This window comes from Psammomys obesus, unplaced genomic scaffold (assembly GCF_907164565.1).
Source record: "Psammomys obesus unplaced genomic scaffold, mPsaObe1.curated_primary_1811, whole genome shotgun sequence".
NCBI lineage: Eukaryota > Metazoa > Chordata > Mammalia > Rodentia > Muridae > Psammomys > Psammomys obesus.
Genome location: NW_026596039.1, coordinates 21212612 through 21224821, shown reverse-complemented (window position 1 = coordinate 21224821; position 12210 = coordinate 21212612). Strand labels below are relative to the sequence as shown.

Genomic DNA, 12210 nt, shown 5'->3' with positions numbered 1-12210 from the left:
ATCTAAATTTGGTTTAAAAAGAACTATTTTCTTCTAACAATGATAAACCAAAGGCGAGCCCTGTAGATACTCTGGGACTAAGCTTTACACTAAGTGTTCAACTCACTATTAGTTTAAACAATTAAGTCCTCAATGTAGACAAGCAGGCAGTAAAAGCTACTGCAAAGAATAACACCTGTAGTCAGAACAGTAAAAATGAACAGGCAGCACTTTAAATTATGGTTGGTGATAAGCAGTTAGATAAGCTGTTCTATCAGCCTGGTTCCTTATCTGTAACTGCAGATAAATGATGTCCCTGAGTTCACAAGATGGTTTCTAAAAAATCTTTAATTCTAGTAAATTCCTTGAACATACATTTTCCTCTTCATAAATTACAAATATCAGGATCTAATTAGGCTGTTAAAAAATTGAGATCATTTTTTAAGTACTTAACAATACCTTGTACGATTTAAGCTGTCAATACATGTTTGATGAATTAACTAAATACAATCAAAGGCTCAAAAATAGCAAAGAAGTATCACAAAGAAGGTCTGGCCCTATGTTTAGAGAAACAATATATAATAAAACTGAAGTGAATTTTAAAAGTATTACATCTTGATTTGGGGGCACACTATCTTACCTGTATCTAGACCTTGTCGAAGCTCCTTGATTTTATTAGTTGAACCAGACTTTCGATAAATACCTTCGGTATAAAGTCCATGCATTTCAATGTAGTTTATGAGCTTTTCTACCACTAAAGGAACAGCTCGGTCTTCACTAGTCAAACGGGACAGTTCAACCCCAAATTGCCGCGATGACAGCTCTGGATCATACTAAATGAAAGATAAATTTTGTTTCTAAATGTGTTCAAACACTACAGAACATGCTTAGCCAATTCTTAAGAGGAATTACTTTTTATTTCTCAATTTTATGCAGATAACCCTAGGAATTGGAATGAAAAAGAACTGTGGTTTAAAAAATATAAATTGATGACATAATAGTTTCAACCATCTTCTACTGGGAATCCACACAGAAAAACAAGACTACAGGCAGTGGCAATGGGCTGCTACTTTCCTTCCTATCAAGAGTCAATTCCAGCAAACAGTGAGGTTGGGTGTGGAGAAGGGGGTTTGATTTTGTATATAAAAACACTTGGAACATCTATCATGTACTTGGGAAAAATCCACTGATTTTTTTTTTTGAAATGAATTAACTTGTCAGTAGTTTCTGAAACACAAAAATCCTTTGCCACTTCAAGGCTATAACTTCATAAAAAGCTTACTTGCAACCATTTCCTAAGCACAGGCACACAGACTGACCCATGATTAGCACTAGGGCTCCTTCACTGCCTTTAGTGGTGTATCTAATACCATACATGATTAATTAGTTGAAGTATCTGCAACAGAACAGGTTATCATTGAGAAAATTTAAGTAATTCACACACACACACAAATGTCAACTCCTAGATCTTTAAAACAGGAACTGTTTCTATAACTCTTTCTTTCCTCCTCCTTTCTGTGCCTTCCCTATCCCATTATCACCTTTGACCTTCACCCCAATCAGCAGGCAAGCTTTTAGTCCCTCAGCCTACCCTCTACATTTTCTCTTCTCAGTTAAATCTCATCACTCTCCTTCCACCTGTGTTCCAGCTCATTTAAATCTTCTTCTCCTTTAATGTATCCTATACCTGTAACCTGCCTTCCTAGCCTCAGACATTTTCAGTGGCTAGCCAGCATAGACAGAAGTATACGCACTGTTGAGACTGATACTCAAAGCCGTAAATTAATCGTGGTTTTGCTTTTTAGTCTTAAGTGATTTGCCACTATGCTGTAGGCACCAGGGAGACAAAATTAAAAGAGAGCATTTCCTCTGAAATTAATGCCAAGACACTACATCAGCAGGTGGAAATAAGTAAAATGGTAGATCTACTGTTAATTATAGAAACACACGAGACCAAACAGAAAACACTGGGCTGGGCCTGCAGCTCAGTACTGGCCTTGCTTGCATGAGGCCCTATGTTTGATCCCCAGCACTTGACTGGAGAATTTTAAACAGCCAAGACCAGTCAGTTTTCTGTTATTGTGCATATTTACATTTTGAGTATTAACACTTAATTCTCAGAGAATTCCACATTTAATTTGAAGGATCTAAATTAGTACCGCTAATTCTATTTCTAGGTCTGAGGTAGAATATTTTGAATGTTTAAATGATGCATATTAAATATTAGTACTGTCACCACATCAACTTGGATAAACATTTGCAATAAACTACTATATTCTACTCAGTTACTAAATATATATGGCATGGTACCACCTGGTATGGAACAAATAATAACTTATTAAAGAAAAAATGTCATAATGATTTCTACAATGATTCGAGAAAAATACACATTAACCAAAGTTTTGCTATTAATATGATGCACGAATCATACACTTATCATCTTTTAATTTATTAAGGCTTTTCCTACAACATCAAAAGTTAATAGTTGAAAATTGAAAGAAAAACTAGAAAATAGTTGAGGCTACTAAACAATAACTTGACATGCAGCCAGTTTGAAACCCGGTAATCTAAAACAAACATGTCCCCAAATTCTAAAAATTCCTGTGGGTTGCAAGAGGGCACAGTAAGTAAAGGTGCTTGCTGCTAAGTCCAAGGACCTGAGTTAAATTCCTGGGACTGACACAGTAGAAAAAAAAAAAAAAAGAACTGACTCATGCAAATTGTTCTCTGACTTCCACATGTGTGTAATAGCATGTAAAACAAGCACCCCCCCAAACAATGAGGAAATGTACAAACTACTTTTTAATAATTACTTTTTTCCAGCATTTTGCTAAAGTTTATCTATTTCAGTCTTTTCTAGAAGCCAAAATTTTGTTCTGTAAGTATTTTGTTTTTATTTGTTTTGTAGGTTTTTATATTGAACAGACAGCTTTTGTGTTTCTCTTTATTACTATTTCTTCTCCTTTTGAGTGAAATTTGCTGAGCTTTTGCACTTTCCTCCATGGGATGGAGGTTTAGTCACTTCTAGCTATACTTTTAATGTTTGGATTCAAAGCTATAAATTTTCCTCAAATACAGCTTTAAATGTGCCTTGCAATGTTCTCTATGTCACAGTTTTATCATTAGTTAAAAATATTTAAAATAATTTTCCATTTGTATTGTAATCACTTAGTACGGTTCTGCTGGGCATTCTATGTTTTTATCTGTCTTAAAATGTCTTCTCAACACTTTCACTTTTTACCCTCAGTAACAAATGACAATATCCAGGGTTTGGCACACATTAGGAAGGCATTCCATCATTGACAGGCTAACATTTTCACTGAGTATAATGAAAAACTTCAGTTGTCTCTTTTGGAACACTTAAGATACCTCACTAGTATCTACTGGCTTCCATTATTTCTGTTCAGAAATTGTGATTTACTTCACTGCTTCTTTAGGTAAGAAACTGCTTCTGTTTGGAGTACTATACTGTTGTTTTCTTTTATTATCCTATTTTATGTGCTTTAGGATTTTTGTTTATTAATTTGTAGCCCTGGCTGTCCTAGAACTTGCTGGATAAAGTAGGCTGGCCTCTAATGCACAGTCTGCCTGTCTCAGCCTCCTAACTGTTGTGTTAAAGATGTATGCTACCATGCTAGGCTTAAATATTTTACACTCTTATGTGATGTGCTGTTCAGTATCTCCTAAAATGTTGTATCTGCTTTGTTTTGTTTTTCCTCATTTCTTCCTGGATTTTCATTATATATATATATACATACACACACACACACACACACACACACACACATATATATATACATATATATATATGTGTATATATATATACATATATATATGTGTATATATGTTTATATTTAATAAACTGAGCATGGTGGTATACACTTGTAGTCCCAGTTCTTAGGAGGTGAAGACAGAAAGACCTGGAGTCATGAAATTTGAAGACCACTGTATTATAAAAGCTACCAAAAAAGCCCCAACCTCTTTCCATTTGGCAAAAAAGACCTGTAAATCCACTGTCTAGCACTGAGGAGCGGTAGTGCCTTACCTTCTTAGAGCACTTGGCTGTGGTTTTCAGACAGCACTTCTTATGGCAAGCATACTTACACACTGGAAAACAGGTTAAGGATACAGAAATTTTAGTCTGCAAATCAATGGCAACTTAGCAAGCTCACAGTTTGTTTCTTGGGAGCTGAATCTACTCTAAGGTCATAAATACATTTTAGACAGTGTGAATGAACAAGCTTTCTATGCTTTCTAGGTGCCTGTTCTGCTACTGCACTCATGTCCCCCACCTCACAGTCCCAGCAGGTTATATCTTTATAGTCTGATTCACAAGTTAGTGTGTATGTTCTGCAAGGTTGTAAAACTTCTTACAATTCCAGAAATCCCAATTAAGAATGGTAACTATGGGCATTAGGATTGAGAACCACTGCTTAGCCTCAAGCCATAGAATCTGAATCAGGTACATTTCAGATCAATCAGGTACATTTCAGATTACTTCCCATTATCAATCTCCTAATTTTTAAGACCACTGATAAGAAAATGAAGCTCTTCTTTCATTTACATTTGAATCTGAAATCCCCACTGAATCACTATTTAAATGTTTATTCCTCATCTAGTGGCACCATTTGGGGGAGGTTGTAGAATCCTTACAAGGTGGAAACTCACTGGTAGGTCACTATGGGCATCTGAAGGCTACACTCTGCCCCTCCTGTGGGTCACAATCACTGCCTCTTGTTCTGCCTCTACCACACAGCCCATTTAGCATGAAGGACTAAAGCCCCTGAAAACATGAGCCAAAACAAATGGTTTTCTTTTTTCCTTAAATTGTTTCTATCAGGCATTGTGGTTACACCAACACAAAATTAACATAGAAAACTGGTATCAGAAGTGGGGTTGTGGGCTGGAGAGATGGCTCAGTAGTTAAGAGCACTGTCTGCTCTTCTAGAGGTCCTGAGTTCAATTCCCAGCACCCACATGGTGGCTCACAATCATTTGTTATGTGATCTAATGCCCTCTTCTGGCGTGCAGGGACACATGCAGATAGAACATTCATATTCATTAAGTAACTAAATAAATGAATAAATAAATCTTAAAAAAAAAGAAGTGGGGTTGTAAAAACTCAAGTGACAACACATGCTGGAGAGATTGTAGAGAAAGGGGAACCCTCCTCCACTGCTGGTGGGAATGTAAACTTGTACAACCACTCTGGAAATAAATCTGGCACTTCCTCAGACAACTAGGAATAGTGCTTCCTCAAGATGCAGCTACACAAATCCTAGGCATATATCCAAAAGAGGCTCAAGTATACAAAAAGAACATTTGTTCAGCCATGTTTGTAGCAGCTTTATTAGTAATACCCAGAACCTGGAAACAACCCAGATGTCTCTCAATGGAGGAATGGATACAGAAACTGCGGTACATTTACACAATGGAATACTACTCGGCAATTAAAAAAAACAAGGAAATCATGAAATTTGCAGGCAAATGATGGGATCTAGGAAAGATCATGCTGAGTGAGGTATCCCAGAAGCAGAAAGACACACTAGATATATACTCACTCCTAAGTGGATACTAGACCTATAAGACAGGATAAACATAAGAAGCTAAACAAGAAGGAGGACCCTGGGTAGGATGATCAATCCTCATTCAGAAAGGCAAATAGGATGGACATTGGAAGTAGGAGAAAACAAGAAACAGGACAGGAGCCTACCATAGAGGGCCTAGCAGTGTATCAAAGCAAATGCTGAGACTCATAACCAAACCTCAGGCAGAGTGCAGAGAATTGTAAGAAAGAAGGGGGAGTTAGTTAGACCTGGAGAGGACAGGAGCTCTACAAGAACCAAATATATCTGGACACAGGGGTCTTTTCTGAGACTGATTCTCCAACCAAGGACCATACATTGATATAACCTAGAACCCCGGCTCAGACATGGCCCATGGCAGCTCATCATTCAAACTGGGTTTCCCTAGTAAAGGGAACAGAGACTGTCTTTGACATGAACTCAGTGGTGGGCTCTTTGACCTCCCCATCCCCTGAGGGAGGAGGAGCCTTGCTAGGCCACAGAGGAGGACATTGCAGCCAATCCTGATGAAACCTGATAGGCTAGGGTCAGCTAGAAGGGGAGGAGATGAGGGAGAAAGGGTGGGATTGGGAGGGAAGGGGCTATAGCTAGGATACAAAGTAAATAAACTGTAATTAATATAAAAAATTTAAAAAAAGAAGTGGGGTTGTTGTCTTGAGTAAACTTGAAGCCTTTCAAAGTGTCTGGGGAGAGGAGTGTGGAAAAGTATGGAACTTCAGTATAGAAAAGCCCTAGTCCTAGAATGTTGCAAGCAGATCTTGATGGGATATTCTGGAAAGAGGATAGAAAACCGGATTGCTAATAAGAATGGGGACACTGGAGACCAGGCTCATATGTTCCTTGTGTAAACAATGGCCCCATGGTAAATTGGGACTAAAGGCCATTTGTATTTTCTGTCAAAAAATTTATCTATTTTGATCCAGGTTCTGAAATCTTCAGTGAGGCAGAATTAAGGGACTAATTTGGTGGAGGAAATTTCAAGAGAACATAGCATTCAAGCTGTAGTGTGGTTATTGCTCGCTACATTTAGCCAAGTTTATGTTGATAACTGGAAAGTGGAATAAAAAAATGTTCAGTTTTGTAAGGTAAAGGGCACACAGGTATGGATCAAAAGACCTTGGTTGCTATAGAGCTTAGCACAATTAAAAAGAAGATGGTAAATTTGCACTGGAACCAAAGGAAGGGTTCCTTGAAGGCATTGCAGGCAGTCATGACAGCCTGTCAGAGCAAGTTTCAGGGTGGCATAAAACTGCATTTCATTTGAAAGACTGCATTAAAAAGAGGGTTAAACTGTTTTCCAAAGTTCAGCTGCTCAAGCACTAAAGTGTGATGCAGTTATAGTCCAAGAGGGCTTGACTAGTATTCTAAGTGGTTACAGAACCTGACATGCACGTGGTAGCAGCTGTGCAGAGAATGAAGAGAAGACAATGAAGACTTTTCCCTCAAAGATGTCTAATACTTACATTTGCAAACAGAGGCTCTGTCCATTATCCATATCAAGGAAGAACAGTATTCACAGTACGTAGGAATGCTATACTGGGTGGCCTTAAAGATGTGGCCATTGTGCTCTTCCACCTGAATGAAGAGATTTCACTATTTATACCACAGCCAGTGAAGTAAATGCTTCCCTAACATGGTTAGCAAATGAGAAATCCTCCAACCCCTTAAGACTTCACTGGATATTTATTCCAGGTAGAGAAATATGATCCCCCAAGAAATAATGGAAATAAAATATAGTTGGTCCTTTAGCTAACAATGTAGATATAATCAATATCAGAAACAATGCAACTCAACAAACACATGATGGCTATCTTATGTGACTCTGAGTTGCATGTTAAATTGAAAGCAGAAGTTCTAAAATGCTTATTTTTCACTTCCAGGAATGGTTTACATTATTGAAAATTAAACATGACCCCAAAAGGCTTCTGTTTTCATGAATTATACTTATTGCTATTTAGAAATTAAAGCAAATTAAGTATTGACATAAATAATAATTTTTATGGGTTTTTTTTCCCCTTTTTCCTAATTAAGTTTCTGGGTTACTATAAAAAAGAAAATGGTTTTATTGTGACATTATCAATACACATATGTCTTTCTTGTTTATTTGTCTGAGACAGGGCCTCGGTATGTAGAGCAGGCTGACCTGTTAAAGGCCACCACCACACCTTTAACTGGTATTTGTTCTTGTTGGCACTCTTACTGTTCTTCTTGCTGGTCTTCCACTGACCTAGTTCCCGGTTCTGCTTTTATGACACATACATAACACTGTCTTGTTCCTTCCTGAGACGAACTCTTCACTCTCAAAATTCATTTTCTATTTTCATGTTGTACATATATATTTATACATACAAAAATTTAAATCTATAAGCTACATAAAACATGTGATGTTTGTTTCTGACTTGCTTATTTCATTTAGTATGGCAGTTCCATTCATCTTACTGCAAATGTCATAATTTCATTCTTTATAATGGTATACAAGTTCATTGTATATATGTAGCACTTTTTAACCATTAATCTGTTGATGAACATCTAACTGGCTTCGTGTCATGAGCATTGTGAATAGTGTGTTGCAATGCTCATGGCTGGACAAGCATCTCTGTGGTATGCCAGATTAGACTCTTTTGAGAATATACCCAAAACAGGCACAGCTAAATTATATGGTGTGGTGGGCTGAATAGGTGTGGCCCCCACAGACTCCTGATTTGAATGCTTGGCCCACAGGGAGTGGCACTATTGAAGTGTGGCCTTGTTGGAGTAGGTGTGGCCTTGTTGGAGAAAGCGTGTCACTGTGGGGGCAGGCTCTGCGGTCTCCTATGCTCAAGCTACGCCCAGTGTGGCACATAGTCTCCTTCTGCTGCCTATGGATCAAGATGTAGAACTCTCCGCTCCTTCTCCAGCACCATGTCTGCTTGCACACTGGTGTTTTCCTGCCAGGATAATGGACTAAACCTCTGAAAATGTAAGCCAGCACCAATTAAATGTGTCTCTTCACAGCAATAAAACCCAAACGAAGTCATATGGGAGTTACCATACTGATTTCCATTGCAGCTGTAGCAGTTCATATTTTCCTGAGTAGCCTAGAAGGGCTCCTCCTCTTTGCATATATGCTCACTTAATGGTAGCCATTCTGACAGGGGTAAAGCGTAGTTCAAAATACAGTTTTTAATCTGTATTTCCCTAATGGCTGAGGGTGTTGAGCATTTTTCATGTGTTAGCCTTTTTCTTCTTTCCTCCTCTATTTTTGAGAAAACTTTCAATTCAGTTGACAATTTGAAAATGTCTTGTTTGGTTTTTAACTTTTTAAGTAATTTACAGTGTCTATTAGATGTATAGCTGGCATCCACCCCACCCAATGTCTCTTCACTTATGATGTTTTCTTTTGTTATGAAGTAGCTTTTTAATTTTGTGAAACTCCATTTTTAAGTTTTTGGGATTATTTCCTATACTATTAGTCCATGTCAGAATGTCCTGCCTATACTTGTAATCATTTGCCTATCATTTCTTCTAGTAGCTTCATACTTTCAGATTTTATACTAAGGTCTTTGATTCATCCTGAATTGATTTCTGTACATGGTGACAGATACTGATGTTAATATTCAGTCTTCTCAGTACAATTTGTTAACAGGCTATATTTTTCCATTTTATGTTTTTTGATGCCTTTGTCAAATACTAAATCTCTATATATTTATTTATGGGTCCTTTAACTCTATTCCACTGACCTAACATACCTATTTTTGTATTAGTACCATGCTGTTATTATGGCTCTGTATCATAGTTTGAGCACAAGTATTGTGATACCTTCAACATTGTTCTTTCTTCTTAGGACTGCTCTGGCTTTCAGGGTATTTTGTGTTTCTATTCAACTTTCAGTATTTTTTTTTTTAAATCACCCTTTTAAAAAGAAAACTGCATTGAATCTGTAGATGGTTTTTGGTAATACAGTCTTATTTTCATAATAATGACTCTGTCAATCCAGGAACATGGGAGATCTTTTTCATGTTCTACTATCTTCTTCCTTGATAAGTTTTTTTTTTTTTTTTTTTTTAAAGCTGTTGTGAGTGGGATTATCTTTCCTCAGCAAATTCATTACTGGTAATAAAAAGCTATTTTATGTTAATTTTATTTTGTTGTATTGAATAAAATGAAATAGGTTTTTGGTACAGTTTTTAGGATTTTGTGAGTATAGGATCATTTGTAAATCAGGATAATCTGCCTTCTTTTTTAAAATTTGTATTTCTTTTATTTTTGTTCCCTTGTCATACTACTCTAGCTAAGATTTTGAATACTACACACAGTAAGAGTAAAGAATAGGCATGATTCTTTTGTTCCTGATTTTAAAGGAAATACTTTCAGGTTTTTTTATACTTAATATAATGTCGGTACTTGGTTTATCAAATATTCCATTTATTATGCTGAGGTTTCTTCTATTTCCAGTTTCTTCATGGCTTTTATCATGAAGGGATATTGGACCTTGGCAAAGACCTTTTCTATATCTATTGATATATAATCTGGGTCCTCAAACATATTTATGAGCTTTATTACATTTATTGATTTGCATATGTCAAACCATCCGTGTATCCCTGGAGTGAAAGAATTAAGTTCTTAAATTCTGCTTGTAAGTGTTTTATTGAGAATTTTTTCTTTCTGATGTCAGATTGACATTGTGTGAAGTAATAATTTAATACATCATGGAAAACCAAAATTTATGAGTACATTCTGAGGAGCACTGTAACACAGACAATGCCATCTGGATAAATTAATACTGAATTCTCTTACCTGAACTATTTTTATTGTGACATACCAATACTATAGTTCTTTTAATTTTAGATCCTTTGTGTTTTTCTAGTTCTTTTTTCTTTTTTATTCTTTTTTTAAAAATTCACTTTACATCCTTGTGGAAGCCCCATCCTTCCTCCCCTCCCAGTTCTATCTTTTCCCCTTCCCTTTCCCTCAGAAAAGGGGAGCTTCCTTTCCCATTCACCCCAGTTCATCAAGTTGCATCAGGACTGAGTGAACTTGATATGTAAGGCCTCTTCCCTTGTGGCCTGGTACTGAGAATTTTTGTGTCTGTGTTAACTAAGAACACTAACTGATCTACAGTTTCCCTTATGTTGTGTCCTTATCTGGTTATAGTGTCAGGGTGATGCTGATTTCAAGGGTTTAATGAAATCGAGCAGTGTTTTCATCTGCTCCTCAATTTTACTTTATTGTAAGACTATTTCTTAAATTAGCTACAAAGCAGTAGCTTAACACACACAAACACAGTTTTCATGACTGCCATTCTCACTGGGGTAATATGGAAGATCTGAGTAGTTACAATTTATATTTTCCTGATGGCCAATGATGTTGATACATTTAAAAATATTTACTGCTCATTTGTATTTCTTCTTCTGAAAACTCTATGTTCATTTCCTCAGCCCATTTTTTACTGAGTTGTGATCCTATCTGTCAATTATTGATCTTTCTCTCTATACAAAGTCCTTACACATTGCCCACACCTTTAAGTGTTGTCTCAAATTTTTTTCTCTAGCAGTTTCAGGCCTAATGCTAAGGTCTTTGATTCATCTGGAGCTGATTTTTATGCAGACTGAGAGAGAAGAACACAGTTTCATTCTTTTACATGTACGGTGCTAGCTTTCCCAGCATCCATCTAATATATTAAGGTCATAATCTAACAAGGCAAACTAACTTAATAATGAGTAAATTCTAAATAAATATCCCATCAATGAAGTGCAAATGACTAAGATGTTTAACATCATTAGCCATAAGGGGAATGCAAATTAAAATGACAATACCACTACATATCCAAAATAATGGCTGCAACACAAAGATACACAGTAACATCAGGTGGCAAAAGTGCTGATATTGCAACTCTCATAGCACTGCAGGCAGCGTTTCTCACTTGGAAAACAGATTAGCAGATTCTGAAGTTTTTAACTAAAGTTATCATATGACCCAAAATTATACCTTCAAGGTTATATATGAGAGAAATGATGGCATACATCCATAAACAAACCCAAATGTCTATTAACTGGTAAATAAAATATGAAGGAAAAGGTTAGGGCTATGAACTCGATGGCAGACTAACTGCCTAGCATGCACAACATCCTCCGCATAATCCCCACAAAGTGATGTCGACAGCGTCACTCTGCTGTACTCAGTGTGGCTCACTACTGCAACAACATGAATGAACCTCAAGAATGCCAGGCTAAGAAGCCATATGGGAAAACCAGGAATTATACAGTTCCATTTCATGAAATGTTCACAAAGCGCTAACCTACAGAAATAGTAAACAAACTGGATAAAAGTTATTTACACCATTTTGAGAAAATATTCCAATTTTTTTTTCCATTTTAGTAAAGCACTGTTGAAAGTTAGTGTTCATGAGATCCAGGGCCACTACCAGTCCTACTTTGTTAAAGGATCTGGTACCTACTACTATAATATCATCTATCCACGGGAACAGAAGATGGGCTTTAAGCTACTGAGCTGGAGAGTATTATTTTTTTATAAAATACCAAGAGTGTAACTTACCAAATCAGTTTCCTTTTTCCTCCTTTTCTTTCTTTCTGTTTTAGGTACCTGGCAGAGGTGAGGAGAAAGATAAACTGAGATTACGAAGACTAATATACTCTCTTCTTTGAAA

At 36.6% G+C, this 12210-nt stretch overlaps 1 protein-coding gene across 3 annotated transcripts in view; it reads right to left on the bottom strand.

Moving 5' to 3' along the window:
• The window catches only part of Myo9a (myosin IXA), a 196257-nt gene that overhangs the window by 24421 nt on the left and 159626 nt on the right, over positions 1 to 12210 (bottom strand). For all 3 annotated transcript variants that reach the window (XM_055621828.1, XM_055621830.1, XM_055621829.1), the window contains 4 exons: positions 12099 to 12146; positions 7028 to 7139; positions 4025 to 4086; positions 620 to 812 (listed from right to left, as the gene is read on the bottom strand). In XM_055621828.1, coding sequence (XP_055477803.1) covers positions 620 to 812; positions 4025 to 4086; positions 7028 to 7139; positions 12099 to 12146 — 415 coding nt within the window. The remainder of the gene's footprint in view (positions 1 to 619; positions 813 to 4024; positions 4087 to 7027; positions 7140 to 12098; positions 12147 to 12210) is intronic.